Source organism: Nomascus leucogenys, chromosome 12 (assembly GCF_006542625.1).
Source record: "Nomascus leucogenys isolate Asia chromosome 12, Asia_NLE_v1, whole genome shotgun sequence".
NCBI classification, from domain to species: Eukaryota; Metazoa; Chordata; class Mammalia; order Primates; family Hylobatidae; genus Nomascus; species Nomascus leucogenys.
In genome coordinates, this window is record NC_044392.1 from 5,557,708 (window position 1) to 5,570,183 (window position 12,476).

A 12,476-nucleotide genomic window follows, 5' to 3' on the forward strand; every position below is an offset into this window, starting at 1 on the left:
GAAGTCTTTCCCCGTGGGAAGTGAAGAAGCTCTGGAGCACCACGGCTCCTGGCGCAAGACCCTGCAGACAGTTCACCTGCGGGGAAGAGGACGGCAGGGTCTGTCCTTGTGGGCAGAGCAGTGAGTACAAATGCCCCCAAAGAGGAAATGGCAGTTTACTGGTTGGGCCAGGACACTTAGGGCTCCCTCTTCTTGTTTCATTCTTTGGAAATAAGATGGAGGCACACGTTAATATGTTTTTGTCTTACAATTTGCTTCACCCAGCCCTTGGTTGAGGCAAACCTATTACGTACCAGAAACTGAAATAAACACCACAGGCACAAAGAGGAAGGAGATGTTATACTGGCCCTAGAGAAGCAGCACATCATCTTTAAGTTAAACCTGAGAAATAGTTTTTTTAAAAAAATTTAATTTATTTTTTATTTTTTCCCTTCATCCTAACATCCCTGAAGAAATAATTTTAATCAGACCTGCCCATTAGTCTAAGTATTGGTTTTTGGCATGCAAATGAGTTCTGCATAATTTTCACGAGGCCAGAATATACTAGGAGCCAGATTTCATCAGGAAGAGGCTAAGCGGGGGCCGGGCGCAGTGGCTCATGCCTGTAATCCCAGCACTTTGGGAGGCCGAGGTGGGTGGATCACCTGAGGCTGGGAGTTCAAGACCAGCCTGACCAACATGGAGAAACCCCATGTCTACTAAAAATACAAAATTAGCCGGGCGTGGTGGCTCGTGCCTGTAATCCTAGCTACTCAGGAGGCTGAGGCAGGAGAATTGCTTGAACCTGGGAGGCGGAGGTTGTAGTGAGCTAGGATAGCTCCATTGCACTCCAGCCTGGGCAACAACAGCGAAACTCTGTCTCAAAAAAAACAAAAAAACAGGAAGAGGCTAAGGCAGGGGAGGGAAGGGATTTTTCATAGGAGTTTCAGAAAGTTGGTAATTGGGTTCTCAACATAGCAAGCTTCTAGTCTTGGGTTCAGATTATGAAGCCAGTTTCTGTTCATTATTTTTGAACACTTATGTTAAAATAAATTTCAATGATTCAATTATGTATATGAAAAGCTCTCAAAATCCACATTTCATACCTGAAATTCTGCCATGCATCAAGGGAGGGATGGGTCAAAAATTGCTCAAGGAGGAGTGTTAAAGGATGGTTGCGAAATGTAATAAAGTGTACCAAGTACTTCAATTGGGCTTTCTTTTGAGCCTGGTCTGATGAAATAATTATCTTGATGAAAGCAATCAAGTTTTTACCAATTACCTCTGCTCTAAATTGACTTGTTTATGGGAATATGAAATTTGGAGCCAAGAATTTAGAGAAAGGCTAGGAAACCCTCCTGAATAGTTACCATGTTTGAATCCTTTCTGTGTCCCAGGCACTGGGCTTAGAACTTTATATGCATTATCTCATTTAAACTCCAAGACAACTCTGAATTATTATCCTCATTCTTTTTCCTGCCAGACCACTTATTGTTTTATATTATCCTCATTCTATTAAGGAGGAAAACTGAATCGGAGAGTTTAAAGTCCAAGGTCACACAGCTGGTGATGGAGCTGAAATTAGAATTAAGTCTGTTTGATTTAATGCCTGTGCTTTTAAATATTATTATTATTATTATTATTTTTGAAGTGGAGTCTCGCTCTGTCGCCCAGGCTAGAGTGCAGTGGCATGATCTCGGCTCACTGCAACCTCTGCCTCCCAGGTTCAAGCGATTCTCCTGCCTCAGTCTCCCAAGTAGCTGGGATTATAAGTGCCCGCCACCATGCCCAGCTAGGTTTTGTATTTTTAGTAGAGACAGGGTTTCACCATGTTGGCCAGGCTGGCCTCGAACTCCTGACCTCAAGTGATCCTCCTGCCTCAGATTCCCAAAGTGCTGGGATTACAGGCGTGAGCCACTGCACCTGGCCTCTTAAATATGATATAGGTTATCTTCTCAGCATACTTGGTGTGGTGAGAGCATTTAAAATATTGAGGAGGATGGCTGATGATAGGCACACACCACACCCAAATGTCAAATGACAGAAGGTACCTGAGATTTATTTAAAGGCTGGGAAAGTCTAAGGTTTTATTCTGAGGAGTTGACAACTTTTTCAGGTTTCCTGCTTGCAGTAGGTAAGGGGAAAAACTGAAGCTTTCGCATGATGAGGCCACACTGCATGCATGATGTCATGCCTTCTGCCCACAGTCCTGGCAGCCATGCAGTTACATGCTTCAATTTTTCTCGGTTGCTCTGTGAGCTTAGGAGAATGGCTCAGGGAGGGTCACTCATGTTGAAGCACAATTCTTTGGTTACATGACACTTTAACAAAGTTGTTTTAAGGACTACCAAATAGGATGACATACCCCAAAGTATGGCTGTTGCCCCAGCTGTCCCAAGCAAAGCTTGGAACTGAGAAAAGGAGACAGATCCCTCAGGTACAGTGTGGCTTTTTGGTCAGAGTTTGCTTAGTTTTCATCTTACATGCTGTATTTATTCCTCTTAAGTAAAAGATTCAAATGTATAGCCAATATCTCAGCTGAAGACAAACTCATGCCTATTTTCTTACTTTGACTTTGAAATGTTTCAAGCGGTCCCACTTTAAGCCCTGCTGATAAAGGCCTGAGTGAACCTGTGGATGCATATTGAATACATGCAGCCCAGAGATAGCATACCTCGTTTTCTGTCCACCTCTGTCCATTCATCTACATGAAGCATACAAAAAGAAAACACCAGTTCATGAAGCAAGAACATTATTTTCAAGGAGTCTTTAAACATACCAATTCCAATGATCTTATCTATGAAACTTTACTTTTCACGTTGGCATTTAATGTCTAATGTGAGCACACTGCCTTCTATCTGAAACCTTTAAAAGGATGATGGATAAACAACATATTTCAAAAAAGCTCAGGAAAGGCTATGTCTTACAGAGACTGGCCTAAGAAGAGGGTAAACTGAGGAGGATTAGCTATCCTGTGGTTCATCTTGAAAGGCCTGAGAAGCCCCGCTCTCTAATGCTACAAGAATACATATCATTCAGTAGTAGGCTTTTAAAGATGTTAGCCTCCATGAGGAACAGGCAGAGGAAAGAGTTTCTTTGTGTACAATCTGAGTTTTCTTTCTTTTTTTTTTTTTTTATTAATGTAAGATTTCCCTTTCTAGAGGACAGATGGAACTGCTCAAATTAGAAAACTTGAAATGTGAATTAAAAGGAAAATGTCAGCATTTGTTTCTGTTTTACTTTTTATATATATAGATGCATGATTTCCATGTAAAAAGAAGGGAATAATGATGGGACCACTATGAAGAAAGCTTCTGAGGACAAAGGCAGTTGGGGAGATCCCAAGAGGAGACCAAATAAGGAAAAATGCAGTTAGCTAGAGAAATGGGTGAGAATCAAGACTCTATGGGTTGAAACCTGGCTCTACTTACTGGCTATATAAACTTCAAGCAACTTGTTTAACCTCAGTTTTATTTATAAAATAGGGATCATAATAGCACCTACCTCACAGGCCTATTGTGGGGATAAAGCATAACACATCAAATGCTTAGCTGGCTTCCCTTCGAGTTCTGTTTCCTCTACTGAGGGACATTAGACACCACCCATAAAGGATGGAAGATGACTTTTTTCCTTTCCTTAATTTTTGGTGGAGATTTCAATCTAGAAGAACCACCCCTAGATAAAAAAGTTCTATACACATCTGTATTTTAAAAACATTTTGGCATGCACAGTGGCTTATGCCTGTAATCCCAGAACTTTGGGAGGCCAAGGTGGGCGGATCACCTGAGGTCAGGAGTTCGAGACCAGCCTGGCCAACATAGTGAAACCTCATCTCTGCAAAAAATACAAAAATTAGCCGGGTTCGGTGGTGCACACCTATAGTCCCAGCTACTTGGGAGGCTGAAGCAGGAGGATTGCTTGAACCCAGGAGGTGAAGGTTGCAGTGAGTGGAGATTGTGCCACTGTACTCCAGCCTGGGCGACAGAGCAACACTCCGTCTCAAAAAACAAAACCAAACAAAAAACCCAAAACCATTTTGTAATTAATAGTTTCTTTTGGAAACATTTGCCACTAGATTGTGGTACTAGGGGTGATTCCTGAAGTTATAATCAAAGTATACACATGGCTTCAATACATAATACCAACAGCTCCCAAGAGAGCAGTCTGAAAGCATGCCCAGCGCCGTGTCCTAACTGGCTGCAAAGGGTTTCCATTGCAAGATCACACTTCTCTGGGAAAAATTCACCATCTTCCCTCACCAAGAGTCATGGGCTTTTGAAAAGAAAATATTGGGAGAGCAGCACCAAGAGTTTGGCAGATATTTTTTTGTTTTTGGCACAATGTCCACATCTATCTTTCTGTGGCATTTATTTTTTATTTGTTTATTTTGAGAGGGAGACTTGCTTTGTCGCCCAGGCTGGAATGCAATGGCGTGATCTCAGCTCACTGCAACCCCTGCCTCCCTGGTTCAAGCGATTCTCCTGCCTCAGCCTCCTGAGTCGCTGGGATTACAGGTGCCCGCCACCACGACCGGGTAATTTTTGTATTTTTTGTAGAGATGGGTTTTCACCATGTTGGCCAGGCTGGTCTCGAACTCCTGACCTCAGGTGATCCACCCACCTCGGGGTCCCAAAATGCTGGGAATATAGGAGTGAGCCACCGCGCCCGGCCCCTGCAGCATTTATTTAACTGGTGGTCTAGTGTGACAGACTTGTGGGAATTCAAGGAGGTGGAGTTTTAATCCCCTTGCAGGTGTGTTTGGGGAATAGTGGTGCTGCAAGGCGGTCATCTCTGAAGGACAGTGACTCTCGCTGATAAAATGGAACTGGCAGATGCTCCCGAAGGCAGCCAGGCTGAATGCCAGCAGGGGTCTCTGTAGTGCTGTGTGCTCCCCCACTCCTTTCCTCCTGAGAATCCAGGGAAGAGAAACACCCTCTTTTTCTATTATTTCTCCAAATGACTTATTTGTGACAACTCCACTTTAGTTCTATTTTGAGTGGGGGGCAGGCCCAAGGCTATTCAGAGCTAGTCGTTAAACTGGAACTAGAAAAATAAAACCAGAGTCTCACTGCCCTTTGGTTGCTCGTGCTACGCTGTGATTGGCATGTCTTGGAAAAATCACTTTGTGGCCGCATGCCTCATTTCCTCTCCTGTAAAATGAGGAATGTAAGCAAAATATAATAAGGTCTTATTTATAAATATTTTTAAGAGGCAAAGGTAGCTTTTATTATTCTTGCCATTGCTTAAAACAGGAGACGACATTCAATATGCAACACTCGATAGTTGCCCCATAGAGAGAGCACTTCCTTTCTGTTGAATGCTAAACTAGAGGCTGCGTTGTGGGGGAAGCTGCAACATCTGCCTTGGCCTTGTGGGAACAGGGATGGCCTCCAGGAGACCAATTAGTCGTATAAGATAATGAAAACATCTAGAAGAAATATGATTTCCACTCAAAGCTTTGAAGAGGACTAGTTTACCAAGTCTAGTGTTTTATAGGCTCCTGTGTACAGGGATCTGTTGCAGGGGCTCCTGCTCCTGCAGCCACACCAACTTTAAATGGTGGAATAGGTGGAAGACATGAGCGTTTCTCAGCCCTTTGAATCCTGTGCTCTCTACCCTCTTTTCTCACTCTATCTTCTACAAATCTCCAACAGCCAAATACTTTGTCATTTCTTTGATAAAATCAGTGGGTATATTGGATATATATTTTTCAAACTCCTCCCTCTCCTCCTGACCTACCAACCCCCACAAAGATTCTGATATAGTCCCCAAGGTATGGCAGCAGAGTATAGTGGTTAAGGGGACATTGGCTGAGTATGAGCTTTGGAGCCTGATGCCTTGGGCTCGAATGCTTTACTTTTCCTCTTACCAGCCATGTAACTCTGGGCAAATTAGTCTTAGTTTCTCCATCTGTAAAATGGGGATGGTAATATTACCTATGTGTTACAATAGTTGGGAGGATTCAGGTGTTTAACAGGAGCCCTTGGTACAAAGTAAGTGCTTGATTTTTCATTGTTTTATTGTTGATTGCTGTCACTAGAATCAGTTACTGGAGTGGACTGATCAATAGCCCTACCTCCAGTGAATGTCCAGAAGGGCTGCATCAGGCTCCATACGGTATCTCACATAGTGTTTGACACTCAGTCAAAATCTGTGGAATGAATGAGTGTGCGAATGTAAATTACTAAAGATGGCTGAAACTCCCTAAAACCATATTTAGCAAAACCAGAATAAAGGCTATAACTCCTAAAGGTAAAGCTGTCCCCTAGTATTCCAAGGGCCTTGCCCAGACCTCCTCTTGAAAGATACCTATTACTCATTGTGTTAAACATAATAAATACATTATTTCATTCAATCCTTACAACTTTGCTTTAAGGTATATATATTATTACCATTTTATGGAGAAACAGGTTTATAGAGGTTACACCCGAAGGTCATGCAATTAGTTAAACGGTAAAGCTGGAATTGGGACCCAGGTCTGTAAGACTCCAGAGAGTAGGTTCTTAATTGCTAATTTACACTATCTTCCAAGATGCAGACTACCTACCAGCGTGAGGACTCCAGCATGTCACCTCATTGGTGCCACTAGCCTGAATGAAATCAGATCACACAGGCACCAAGGAAAACAGAACCCTCTCAAAGGAAAAATGACAATGCTATATAAAACTGCCAATTTAGATAAGCAGTTCAAAAAACATTTTTTGATCACTAATTTATTCTGGTCTAGGAATTATGGTAGGTGCTGGAGTACAAAGATGAATAAGACAATCAAGCGGGAGATAGACATATACACAGATCATTTCAGTATAGTATGGCCAGTGATAAGGTAGCGAGGAGCAGGCATGGGGTGCTATGGGAGCACAGGGTGCTATGAGAGCATGCACAGGCCCTTTCTGCATATGGGGAGGATTCCTGAAGGAGATGATTCTTAAACCGAATAACGCAGGATCGAAGGGGAAGAATGTAGGGATGGGAATTACTAGCACAGAAATACGAACAAACATGGTTTAAGCGGAGATCTATGAGCAGTTTGGTATTATTGGGAAACAGGAGGCAGGCAGTGGTGGAAGAAGGGACTGCAGAGGAAGACAGAGATCAGATCAGGAAGGGCCCTGAAATGGCCTGTGCAAGGACTTGGTCTTAACCCAGACGGCAGTGGAAAGCTGACAAAGGGTTTTAGGCAGGGGCAAGTATGGACAGATACACATTTTAGAAAGCTCATTGGCGGCAATGTGCAGAATGAATGGAAGGGGTATGTTATAGGGAGTTATTTTTAGCTCTCTATGCATGGACTTGCACTCAGTCACACACACACAATAGTTAATATCTGAGTATGTATGCTTAGCATCTGAATATGTATGTTGAACATCAATTGAGCATACAAAGATTAATGGAGAGAATGTTTTAATTGGCGGCCATGTCAATTGCCTTTTCAACTTTTCCTCCTCTACTTTGAAATATAATATTTCCTTCATACTTAATCCTACGAAATTTGGTATAAGCAAGTTGTTTGCCGAGAAGGAAGGAAAAGAGGAAAAGTAACAGAGTGGCAGAATGTTCTGAGTTGTCATTTTTCTGGGGGTTAGTGTGGTGTCCATGGGAGCCAGATTTTGCATTTTCGAAGCTCTCATATAATTATTTTCACAATTGTATTCCCCTCCAACAATTGTGAGATTTATAACTTTCTTATTTTTTCATATTTATCTATATTATTTTAGAACACCAAATTTCTAGAAATACTTCTGAGATGAGTAAGACCAGTCTCCAACTTACGTGGGAAGATACTACCATAAAGGAATGAAGAATCAGAACCTGGGCTAGACGTGGTGGCTCACGGCTGTAATCCCAGCACTTTGGGACGCCGAGGGGGGCGGATCATTTGAGTCCAGGAATTCAAGACCAGCCTGGGAAACATGGTGAAACCCCATCTCTTTTTTTTTTTTTTTTTTTTTTTTTTTTTGAGACGGAGTCTCGCTCTGTCACCCAGGCTGGAGTGCAGTGGCGCAATCTCGGCTCACTGCAAGCTCCGCCTCCCGGGTTCACGCCATTCTCCTGCCTCAGCCTCTCCGAGTAGCTGGGACTACAGGCGCCCGCCACCACGCCCGGCTAATTTTTTGTATTTTTAGTAGAGACGGGGTTTCACCGTGGTCTCGATCTCCTGACCTCGTGATCCGCCCGCCTCGGCCTCCCAAAGTGCTGGGATTACAAGCGTGAGCCACCGCCCCCGGCCTGAAACCCCATCTCTACTAAAAATACAAAAATTAGCTGGGCGTGGTGGTGCATGCCTGTAATCCCAGCTACTTGGGAGGCTGAGGCATGAGAATCGCTGGAACCCAGGAGACAGAGGTTGCAGTGAGCCGAGATCGTGCCACACACTCCAGCCTGGGCGACAGAGCGAGACTCCATCTCAAAAACAAACAAACAAAAAAAAGAATCAGAACCTGTTCCTTGGGGATAAAGAGGATGCTTGGACTAGCAAGGGGTATGATACTAGATGGTGGGCAGCTGGGACTCCTACATTTGGAAGGGACTGATTGACAAGAGAGACTGGGAAAGCACCTCTCCCATTTGAAGAGATGGGGAAATTAGGAAGATCAGGCACCCTAGTGTCCATTGGGAGTATTAAGTTCCTCTGCTGTGAAAAGAGCTTTTGGGGGATTTGACTCCCGAGGGGCTCCAAATGGATGTGGCTTGTAAGAAGGGTCCCTGGTTATAAGAGTGAAGTGTGTAGGGGTGCAGGTCTGGCTGTGGGTGTTAGGGCGATGATGAGAGGGCCAGGCTGCTGGCTGCGGGTCTGGCTGAGCGGGCCGGGGGCCTCACCTTTGCGGGCCTTGTCTCCCGGGATGTTCTGGGCCCGCAGCCGTTGGTCCAGGATGTAAAGCATCTCCCCGCCCAAGTTCAAGAAGAGCAGCGGTAGCGTCCGCACCGACATAGTGCTGGAAACGAGCTGGACTGGTGAAGAGCCCCGGGGTTCGGTAGCCAGCGGCCTGGAGGCCAGGCCGCAGCGTCCCAATAGTCTGGTTGCTGGGGCAACGCCGCGACGGGAAAAGCGAGCCAATCAGAAGGCGGTTTGGTGGGAGGTGCCCTGAGGACGGGAGCTAATTGGTCTGGGTGGTGGACCGTCCCGGGGGGATTGGTCCGTGCCAGACGCCGGCACGGCGTTGGCCGCGGCTGGGGAGCTGTGCTTCTGAGACTAGGTCTCCCTCGGAAGGGCGAGGGCCGGGCCAGGGCTGGGGATGATGGTCTCGACACAGCCAGCCCGGCGCTCGGGACTCCGGCAGCTGGCGCGGGGCCTCAGGTTCCTATAAGAGGAAAGCCCAGGCAGAACGGCATTAGAGCAGGCTCGGGTCAGACGGACCTGGGTTGGAATCACGGCTCGTGATTTCTTGCTGTGTGACTTTGGGCAGGGTTTCCTCTTACGTAACATGGAGCTGGCACTCACATCACAGGGCGGCTGAGAGGAATCAGTGAGATCATGGAAAGGCCCCGAAAGCACTCAACAAAAATGGTAACTGACTTTTCTTTTAGACGGGGGAAGGATCAGAAGTCCTGAGTCGTTTGCATCGCCTCCCAAAAGTTTACGTGAAGTGAAGCCCCTCCTGGTTTCATACTCCATGAAGCAAACCAGTCCCGTCCGTCCCCGTGTGTCCAGCTCCCAGAGGATGCGCGCTGGGGGCTCTGGGAAGTTCCCTCGACGCTGTTCCGAAGGCCTCCCAACCATTTCTTTTTTTTTCTTTTCTTTCCTTTTTTCTTAGACGGATTTTGCCCTTGTCGCCCAGGCTGGAGTGCAGTGGTGCGATCTCGGCTCATTGCAACTTTCGCCTTCAGGGTTCAAGCGATTCTCCTGCCTCAGCCTCCCGAGTATCTGGGATTGCAGGCGCCCGCCACCATGCCCAGCTTATTTTTGTATTTTTTAGTAGAGACGGGGTTTCACCATGTTGGCCAGGCTGGTCTGGAACTCCTGATCTCAGGTGATCTGCCCGCCTGGGCCTCCCAAAATGCTGAAATTACAGGCGTGAGCTCTCACGCCCGGCCCCAACCATTTCTCTTTGAGGGCAGCGACTCCCTTCTTCACCTCCATCTTAAGCTCATGATTACTTTTTGCCATCTGCTGTATATTTTTACTCTGATGAACAACCATTTCTGTAAATTTCAGTACTTCCAAAACCTAATTATCTTTCCCTCCAGCTACTCAAACTTGAAACTTGGGCCTTGGCTTCCAAATCTGTTTCCCTGGGTCTTTATCAGTTATCATATTATGCTTTTTCCTCCAATACCTTTCTTACATTCATCCCTTCATTTGTTTTTCTGTCTGCATTGCTATATTCCTCTGTATCACTGTTCTTTTCTCTCTTCTACCCTGCACTGGCTGCTAAGCTAAATGTCAGAAGACATCACTTTTTTTTTTTTTTGAGACGGAGTTTCACTCTTGTCGCCCAGGATGGTGTGCAATAGCACCATCTTGGCTCACTGCAACCTCCGCCTCCTGGTTTCAAGCGATTCTTCTGCCTCAGCCTCCTGAGTAAGCTGGGATTACAGGCGTGGGCCAGGGCACCATGCCTGGCTAATTTTGTATTTTTAGTAGAGATGGGGTTTCACCATGTTGGCCAGGCTGGTCTCCTGACCTCAGGTGATCTGCCCACCTCGGCCTCCCAAAGTGTTGGGATTACAGGCGTGAGCCACTGCACCCGGCCAACATCACTTTCAATATGACACATCCCTTCAGTGGTTTCCTACTCTTTGCCAGATCACAGTCTAGATGCCTTGGCATGGCATTCCAGGCTCTCCACACGCTCCAACTACCTTTTTTTTTTTTTTTTTTAAAGAGATGGAGGTCTTTGTTGCCCAAGGTTGGAATGCGGTGGCACCCTGGTGGCTCACTGCGGCCTGGAACTCCTGGCCTCAAGTGATTCTCCCACCTCAGACTCCTTAGTTGTTGGGATTTCAGGCGAGAGCCACCATACCCGGCCAACTCCTTTTTTAGAGCCATCTCCTGCACCTGGCCACCTCCTCTCCCCCAGTCCAGTTGAACTCATCAGCAGGCTGCCTTTTCCTCATAACCACACCACTGGAAAGTCTTGCCCTGCCGTAACTGAGCTCAAGTCCTTCCCATATTAACATTCTCCTTCCATTTCATATCCCTGCTAGTCTGTTTTCCTTCCTTTCCTTCCCAGTGAAGTGTTTTGAACCAGTTGACAACACTCACAACTGGAACTTCCTTAACATCCTCACTCCCCACCTCATTGCAACTGGTATTATGCTCCCCGAACCCCACTGAAACTGCTTCACCATGAATACTTTTTGGTCCTTCCCTTAACTGAATCTCAGCATCAGGACTATACAGTATCCCATTGCTGGCAGCCCAGGGCTTTGTTTAATTTGCTTATTTTGCCTGCTCTGTGCTCTGTGCTCTGTTTTAAAAGGGAATACAGGCCAGGTGCAGTGGCTCACGCCTGTAATCCCTACACTTTGGGAGGCCAAGGCCGGCGGATCACTTGAGGTCAGGAGTTCAAGACAGGAGTTCAACACCAGCCTGGCCAACATGGTGAAACCCCGTCTCTACTTCGCTGGGTGTGGTGGCGCACACCTGTAATCCCAGCTACTGTGGAGGCTGAGGCAGGAGAATCACTTGAACCTGGGACGGGGAGGTTGCAGTGAGCCAAGATCGCACCACTGCACTCCAGCCTGGGGGACAGAGCAAAAACTCTGTCTCAAAAAACTTAAAATAAATAAATGAAAGGGAATACAACTAGGATAGGAATGTGATAAACACCTTAGCATCATTACTTCATGTTAGGCCTTCATGCATTTTTGTTACCTGCCTTGCTCCTAAAAGCATTTTAGTTTGCTATAGTGTAGACTCTTCCCTTAGCTTCTCAGACCTTTCTCTTGGTCCCTAAGCAGCGTGGTATAGTGAACAGGACATAGGCTCTGGAGTCAAGACAGAGCCAGCTTTGAATCCTAGACCTTTCTCTTCCCAGCTATATGAATTTGGACAAGTTACCTAACCTCTCTGAGTCTCAGTTCTCTCATGACTTTCTCATCTCTCATGGCTAAAATGAGGATAATTAGCCAATGTGCAGAGTAAAGGTGGCTGTGAATATTAGATAATGTGCCTAAGGCAGCAGTTAAAACAATGCCTTTTGACCGGATGCAATTGCTCACGCCTGTAATCCCGGCACTCTGGGAAACCAAGGCATTTGGGAGGCCAAGGATTGCTTGAGGCCAAGAGTTTGGGCAACCTGGGCAACGTAGTGAGACCCTCTCTACAAAAAATTAAAAAATTAGCTAAGCGCAGTGGCTTACACCTATAGTCCTAGCTACTTAGGAGGCAGAGGCAAGAGGATTGCTTGAGCCCAAGAATTTGAAGTTAGTGAACTATGAGCAGGCTACTGCACTCCAGTTGGGGCAACAGAGCAAGATCCTGTCTCTAAAAAACAACCAGCCAAACCAACCAACCAATGAAAAACACACAAATGCCTTTGCAGTAGGGCCTG

At 45.9% G+C, this 12,476-nt stretch overlaps 1 protein-coding gene across 2 annotated transcripts in view; it reads right to left on the minus strand.

Moving 5' to 3' along the window:
* The window catches only part of OSCP1 (organic solute carrier partner 1), a 33,171-nt gene extending 24,020 nt beyond the window's left edge, over positions 1–9,151 (minus strand). The window contains exons 1-2 of one of the 2 annotated variants that reach the window (XM_030823441.1): positions 8,800–9,151; positions 2,654–2,683 (exon numbers count right to left, since the gene is read on the minus strand). In XM_030823441.1, the coding sequence (XP_030679301.1) occupies positions 2,654–2,683; positions 8,800–8,911 (142 nt within the window). In that variant the 5' untranslated portion in view covers positions 8,912–9,151. The remainder of the gene's footprint in view (positions 1–2,653; positions 2,684–8,799) is intronic. The other variant, XM_030823442.1, reaches the window with a different exon arrangement.
* Positions 9,152–12,476: the final 3,325 nt, after the last annotated feature.